Source organism: Nuphar pumila, chromosome 3 (genome assembly GCF_984573655.1).
Source record: "Nuphar pumila chromosome 3, dmNupPumi1.hap1.1, whole genome shotgun sequence".
In the NCBI taxonomy this organism is placed as follows: domain Eukaryota; kingdom Viridiplantae; phylum Streptophyta; class Magnoliopsida; order Nymphaeales; family Nymphaeaceae; genus Nuphar; species Nuphar pumila.
Genome location: NC_143251.1, coordinates 38,042,232 through 38,049,931, shown reverse-complemented (window position 1 = coordinate 38,049,931; position 7,700 = coordinate 38,042,232). Strand labels below are relative to the sequence as shown.

The window sequence follows — 7,700 nt, the reverse complement described above, 5'->3', positions numbered from 1 at the left end:
GTGTAGAGAAAATCATTGTGCAATAAAACACATAATGTGCATACATTAAGAGAATCATATCGTTAAGTCACCCGGTCATGGATTCAAGATTAGACCTTACTGTTTCATATTCAGTATCACTGGAACCATCCAGATGAGACACAGCTGATTTTTTCCTTTTTGAGATGAGAAAAAAAATGAGAAAAATGAAGATAAAGCAGCCAAGAGTTGCAGAACAAAGCTGAAAATTTCAATGCGAGTTTACTTACAACTAAGAATATACAGAGGGTGATGCATCATTGATCTATACCTCTCAGTTAGGACCAAACAAGCTGTCAGGCGAAGTAAAATCAGGGGATAAGAGGTTGCATTTCTCATTGATCCCTTGTCAGCGCCAAAAAAACAAATCGGCACCAAATACAAATACGATTTTCAGGAAGAATATCAAAGTCCATGGTGAAATTAGTTATTGAAGGCAGACAGTCTAAATTTCTGAAAATCTAGCACCACCGATGCCTCTCATCCTACAATGTCTCCATCACACTCTGAGTTCCATCAGTGAGCAGGCATCAGTTTCCTGACAAAATGACAAACAATGTAAGATCCAAAGAATGACATACAGAAAGCAACAACAGCAAATATGTTAAATGGTGGATATAAACAAGTTGCCTTCAGTTAACAGTTAATCAGAAGAATAAATCAGACTGGGAATACCCTGATACTAGTAAATAGAGCATCCCTCGGACCTTATCAGATATAGGTTTCCAGGTAAAATTGCATGATCATTACCAAATTCAAACATATTATCCTTTTCCCAGGTTCCAGTTGGTAAACACCTTATCAGTTACGAAGACGATTTATGCAAAATTATCGGATAAGGGCTTATCAAATCTCTCTCTCTCTCTCTCTCTCTCTCTCTCATATACGCACATACAGTGTATGTATCTTGGCCAATTTTACCTGTAAATATTCAAACCATACCAACCAAAGGGACTGAACCTTCCACGGCTAACAGCTTTAGTTGGGAAACATGTGAGTGTCACTCTCCATCACCTACAGCATCTACTTTGATGACATGGTTGGAAGCCCTCCCATAAAAACGACCCCCTCGCCTACCATGATTGTGTCCCCGCTCACGATACTTTGAACCTACAGAAGCCTGTGGAACACCATCCCGACCATCTTCTATTTCAACAGAGTTCTGCTGGAATGAGTCATCATGTTTATGAGAATCACCACGATGATTCTCAAATTGCTTCAGTTTTTCACTGATTGAAGGCACCTGGCGCTGCTTGCTGATACCTTGTCCCTGGTTCCAGTTGTCATCACGGGGTTCTTCCAAAGCTCTACTCTGGAAACGTGAATTCTGCTGCCCATCTCTGCGATTGCCTGAACGAACAGGCTGCTCCCTTCTGGCTTCAGAAACGACTGAGGACTTCTCAGGCACGGTATGCCCTGAAGTTTGTTGCTGACCCCGGCCTGCAGAGAAAGCATTATCCCGCAAAATAGGCCCTTTCCTTTCTTTTTCTTTCTCTTGATGGTGAGCATCTACTATACGTGAATTTTCAGCCTCAGTGTGAGATTGATTAGTCTTTGCTTGTGAACTATAATCTATATCAACTTGCTGAGAGAAGTATCCTGCCCCCTGAGGAGGAAACTCCTTTCCTTGAACATAGGCAACTTGTGCAGCAAATTTTTGATTCCCCACACCTCGGGCACTGCCCTTGTTACTCTTTTGATATGAATAAGACTTGGGCTGCCACTGGGAAGCCTTGGTATCGGGACCAGATTGAAAATCAGCTCTTGAACCACCTCTTCCATCAGTTTCTATGGACTTGACAGCCGGTGTCTGTTTATCAGTTTTCTCAGCTGAAACATGTTGAAACCCCTTATCCGCAGCTGTGTCATTATGGCCACCACCTCTCTGTGCCCTTGGTTGCAACTTCTTCCCCTTATCGGTGGAGCTGTTGCAAGATAATTCACCCTGCGGAATAAGCATCCCAAGGTCCTGGCCAGAACAAGACCCTGAACCCAGATTACTCAATGATGAACTATCAGGGTTCTCAGAATGTTTCACCTGTCCAGTGGAAGAGGATGGTTGCGGCTTAGATAGATGATGCACATCTGAAGCCTTAAGGCTGCTCTTATTCTGCTCTGATGTGAATGAAAGTTCATGTGAGGAAGGTGATGAGCGGTAAGATTCACCTGAACCTCGCTGACGCCATGACAGGTGTGTCTTCCCATGCCTATGCTTACCCTCACCGCTCTTCATTTCAACCCCAGATCCAGTTTTAGCAGCAACAAGATCATGTTGCCCAGTGTTTTGACTATCCTGTGTACCCTCTGCTTTTGGGGTTGGCTGACTTGAGATAGTCTGGGGAGCAGATGAACCAGACAGCTGCTGGAAGGTCCCCTGTTGAGATAGTTCCTTAGCAACAGGCTTTGGAACATAACGCTCCATCTCAGCCCTCTTACTTTTGAAAGGGCTCTGCATGCCAATATGCACATTTTTGGCTGATGATTCCCCTTCACCACTTTTAATAGTCTGATGGTTTGATTCTTCAGAGGGCATCTTTTGGTTGGTTGTGCGTACAGGCGCCCAAACAGTTTCATTTCCATGTGACTTCTCCCCTTGTCTTACCATCTGTGTGTTTCTTGATGGCCGTCTCCTCCAGTTATTAATTCTGGAATGGGCGTCATCAGATGAACATGAAAATCCTTGATTATCAGATTTTTCAGTGTCCAACATATCCTTAGCCTCTATACCATCAGAAATATCCTTTGCCGGTTGTGACGGTATAGGTCTAACTTCCTGCAAGGACTGGAACACCTCGGGTTTACTAACTTCAGAAGTAAACTTAGATGCAGAACCATCCACCACTGTTGATGTAGTCAACCCCACCACCACTGAAGCCTCATCTATCTTGTGCTTGTTCTTAAAGCTCCTATTGCCCTTCTTCTTATGTGAAATTGTAGTGTCATCCACATTATTTGTGCTAATGATGCTGGGCAGATTATTAGAAGCACTTCCATCTGAGATGCTGAGCAGAGTATTAGAAGCAATTCTGTCTGCCACCACAGTTCCCTGAACATCATTGATGGGTCCACTAAGGGCAGGTTGGCTTCCATCCCCTTTGTCATGTGAGAAGTTCTGCTTCCTTTTGGTACCCACTGGCCTCTGCCTGAAGGCACCATTTTCGCGAGACTGCCAAGCACTTCCACGGAGTGAAGATTCATCAACACCAACTTCTAGTGATGTTGTGATCAATGAATTAGATAGAGGTTGTGGCCCTTGAGGAACAGCATTTGAAGTGTCAGATCTCACATCTTTAGACACGGGGGCAGCGGAATCTAGCATATCACTTATCTGGCTCTGTGGCTTTGTGTTCAAGACATCACATATAAGTATAACTGGAGATTTTTCCAAGCTGCCCTTTTGACAAACTTGAACTTTCTCAGATGTTCCTGGATCAGTTTTGACTGGCTCCTGAGTGATGGCCAGCTCCCCTGGCTTATGTTTCAGAATGTTGCTCTCTTTTGAAGTCTCACTTGCATTTTGAGTTGAATACTCTGATGCTGTACGTCTGTTCAACTCTTCCAACTTTGCAAGGGCCTTAGCTTTTTGCTCTCTTACCCGTTCCTCTTCCTCTTCCTGACGCTGTTTAGCACGTTGTGCAGCAATCTCTTTCATCCTAGCACGCTGAAAAGGTGAATAGAAATGAGAAAAATATCAACATCTATGTCACAGATGAAGATTACAACAATAAGTCGTGAAAAAAATGGCACACCTGTGCTTTGTAATCGCTTGAATCATTAGAGGATGTCATGTAGGGTTCTCCTGTCTTAATATCTGATGTGGGTTCTCCTGTCTTGGTGGGAATATCAGCCGGCTTCTCATGATAACCTTGAGAAACTGTACATTCTTGAACATTTACCTCAGAAGCCTCTGCATTCGGCACTATAATTGTAGATGTCTTTGGCCCAGAAATCTTTTGTCTCCAGCCCTCCCCCTCCTGCATATTGAACCTTCCTTTAGCACGATGATCACCTCTACCATTTGTGCCATGGCCTCTTTTATAACCTTGGAAATGAGCCCTTTCAGCAACTTCTGAAGAATCTAGCTTGCCAACTGAAGATTCCATGTTGAACTGTCTCTTTTCAGCTGGTACACATTCAGGCATGTCAGAGCTCTTAACCCCAGACGAAGCTTCTAAACTGTCGCATGGAATAGCCATTCCTCTACTGGAGGACCACCTAATCTCAACAGTTATATCAGTGGAAACATCTCTTGTTGGATAATCTCGCTTGGCAGTCACAATCTTCAACTTTTCCACATTCTCCTCCTTGGATTGAGTTTCAGAACGCCCATCATAAGTTACAGATTTTAAATTTCCGGTCTCTGCTTTCCTTGCTGATATGTTACTTGTTTTGGTAACCGGGAATCGCTGAGTATGTGCGGTTGGCTTACTTGCAACTTCAATTTTCTCCACTAACTTGTCATTAACTGCATGTCTTTTGTTCTCATGTGAATCAGTAACAGCAGCATGATCCTTGGAAGTTCCAAAAGAATCCTCACTAAACGCTGGCTTTGAGAAGTCCATTGGTTCATTAATGCTGGCAGCTGTGTCCCAATCATTTTCACCCACAGATGATGCTTGTGAAGTAGGTCTTCCAGAATGCTGGCTGCTCGCCTTTACCTGATGGCTTCTCTTGTCTTCTGGATCCTTCTCTGGCACTTCATCACGTTGCTTCAAAAGAACCTTGTAAGGACCTTGGGTATCCTGTGCACGCCCCATATGATCCCTGGAAGTTGTTGCATTAGGGTCACAGGGCACCATGGGCCTCACGAGAGAGTTGCATGGGTCTGGATGTACACTTTGGCTGTGAAATCTGGTGTCAGGTGTACTAGGAGCAACACCCATCTCCACTACAGGGACATCAGTCTCGTCAGACTTGCAAAACCCTGTGGGAGGTCCACAGTACCCATCATAAGGCACTTGACCAGGATATATGCCTGGCCGAACAGGGATGAGAGGGTGACCAGGGATCATGTAGGAATCTTGCATGACAGGACGCCGAGCTTCGCCATTTTTTGAGTACCCAGTTGCACCAACTCCCGCCCTTGCCATTGTTGGTGGGTAAGGAACAGACCTTATTGCCATCTGAGAATGATAGTATGCCGATAGATCAAGAGGATAACCACCTGGGCCTCCTATTGGTCCATAAGGACCAACATGAGGTCCACCTCTATACCAACATCCCTCAGGCTGGTTAGGGATTGGAGCAGCATACCAAGGGTCAAAGTGTTGTGTTGGCATGTTCATGTTAGCATGTGGCAGTGTATGCTGGGGCTCCCTCTGGCACTTCTCCAGAGGAGTGGACTCTCCTCCTCGATAAGGGGAATTATCTCTTTTCCACGTATTCACAGTTCCCTTGTCTGATTTTCCACCATTGGGCTCTTCTGGGAACACAACAAGACAGTAAATCCTTCAGATATTCTCCTTTAAAAAGACTACTGAAATAACATATATTTCACACATTTTTCATACAGATGAGGAGAAATAGCAATAGTCATACACACCACTTGGAGAACCTTTTTGTGATGGTGGTCTACCAGATGCAGAAGACGGACGCCCATGAGAGCTATGCCCTTCGTAAAGATGAAAAAATGGAAACAATGTGAAAAAGATGACTCGGAATTGTTTGCATGCCATGTGCATTTAAAAAAGCAAAAAGGCAAGATGTAGTTTGTGAAATACAATGCAGTCAAGTATGCAATAAGAAACAACATTAAGATCATGCCGCATTTATTCAAAGCCAGCAAATAGTAGTAATTCCCAAAATGCATAGAAGTGAATGAATGCACCTTGGTGCCCATGCGAGTCAGAAGTCTTATCTGAGCCAAGTGTAGGAAAATCTCCAGAGGACAATGTAAATTCACTTGTTTTTGAGGGGGCAGTTCCCTAAAAAGAAAACAAGGAGAACAGACGCTGACATGAGAATAAAAGAAGAAATCCTAAACTCATCAATATGGAAGTCTATAGATTATAAAATGAGACAGAAGAATGCCATTCACTGACACAACAAGATCATTGAATATCTAAATTAAGCAATATAGAAAACTCTACCACTCTTTCTGATGTTCCAGGTCCCCGACATGCAACAGAACCCTCTACTGAGGTATCAGCAAATCGTGAAAGCTGAGAGCTACCAGGCCTGGTATCAGCACTTCGCGGACGAGCAGCTGCTATACTATTGTTTCCTGGCAACATTCCTGAAGCGGATGAAGGCCGAGAAGATGAACTCCATGCACTATGAGCTGGTTCATGTGATTTCTCACTACCAGCAGTTGATGGACGAGTGCCGCTTCCTCCTGATGAAGGGCGGCCAGTTAAATGGTTAAGTGAAGAAGCACTTCCCTCTGCATTAGGAGACAATAATGCCAAGGAACCCCAGGCATTGACTGAAGGTGTTGAACGATTAGCAGCTCCCCAGCTGATGGTACCTCTGAAGAAATCACACTCAAACAAAATAAGCCAATGTGTTAGTAACTTCTTTCCAGGTTGGTCTGCACATGCAGATGTGCATGCAAGACAAGCTTTCATAGTTTGAAGTCTCGAGAGAATAAAATTATGGAGTCCCAATCCAGCAGAGACTTGTTGAATGCAAGTCATCTTCTGCCAGGAAGATAAATTTAGATCAACTCATATTCGGAATTTTCTTTTCATCATAATACAAAAGAACTAGTAAGACATGAATAAATCTAAATGTTGGTTACAACGGAAAATTTCCAACTTTGGCAGGGGAGTCCTATAAAGCCAATAGCTGCTCCAACCCATTACATAGAGATCTCTTAAATAAAAATAGAAACTTACAAAGTATATATATGATTTTTCTTTTTGATATATGGATAATGCAACATTAATGACTGCATTAGCAAAAGGCTAAATGTAATTAAAACGTGACAACTGTTCATTATGCATAACCAACACTCAGCAAATACAAACAAAGCATCATGGCATCAGATATTGGAAACTTATATATCAGAGCCTCAACCCACCCACCCACCCATTTTTCTTCTTTTTTGATGTGCAAGTTGAGGGATAAACCCACTCAATCCTATCTCAAGAAACATGGGCATTCTAACTTGACACAGTCAGTTTCATATGTATGTTAAAAGAGAAAAAAACGAACGCAACAAACCAGCACTGCTAAGACTATGTATATGGAATCGGAACAAAAGGAGTGGAGGAAAAAAATACATGCAGTACAATCACTATCTTCCTTTCAAGGTTATACTTAAGATCAAGAATGAAAAATGAAAACACTCTAGAATGCATGTAAATAGAATGTGAACAAAAGAATCTATAAGCCACTCTGCAACCAAAAATACAAATATAATGACACTCAGGAACACCCCTTACACTGTACATGGCACAAGGGTGTACTACTCCATGCCCAAAGGTAGGATCGCACAGAATCCACAACATTGATTATCTGTGTATACAACAAGGACAAGAAACTTGATGTCCCTTTGCAGTAGGAGCAGTTAACCAACCACACCAAGATCAATAACATACATAGAGTTCTTCGTAAAACTATAAATCTCACAGATTAGCATCGTGCATGCTGAGTGTGCTGACAATGATAACAGAGACTCATGCACTGACCATCATAAACATCACCATATTGGCAATAAAATAGTTACATATGGTAGTAGC

The 7,700-nt window shown here is 42.9% G+C and overlaps 1 protein-coding gene across 3 annotated transcripts in view; it reads right to left on the bottom strand.

Moving 5' to 3' along the window:
* Nucleotides 1-207: 207 nt before the first annotated feature.
* Nucleotides 208-7,700, bottom strand: part of LOC149842624 (protein MODIFIER OF SNC1 1-like) — a 28,296-nt gene continuing 20,803 nt past the window's right edge. Inside the window, exons 4-9 of one of the 3 annotated variants that reach the window (XR_016430795.1) lie at nt 6,108-6,486; nt 5,846-5,942; nt 5,561-5,629; nt 3,768-5,440; nt 940-3,679; nt 208-556 (exon numbers count right to left, since the gene is read on the bottom strand). Coding sequence is in view for 1 of the 3 variants with exons in the window: in XM_089999330.1 (XP_089855456.1) it covers nt 1,019-3,679; nt 3,768-5,440; nt 5,561-5,629; nt 5,846-5,942; nt 6,108-6,486 (4,879 nt within the window). In the remaining 2 variants the exon portion in view is untranslated. Of the gene's footprint in view, nt 557-899; nt 3,680-3,767; nt 5,441-5,560; nt 5,630-5,845; nt 5,943-6,107; nt 6,487-7,700 lie in introns of those variants that run through there. The other 2 variants (XR_016430796.1, XM_089999330.1) reach the window with 2 other exon arrangements.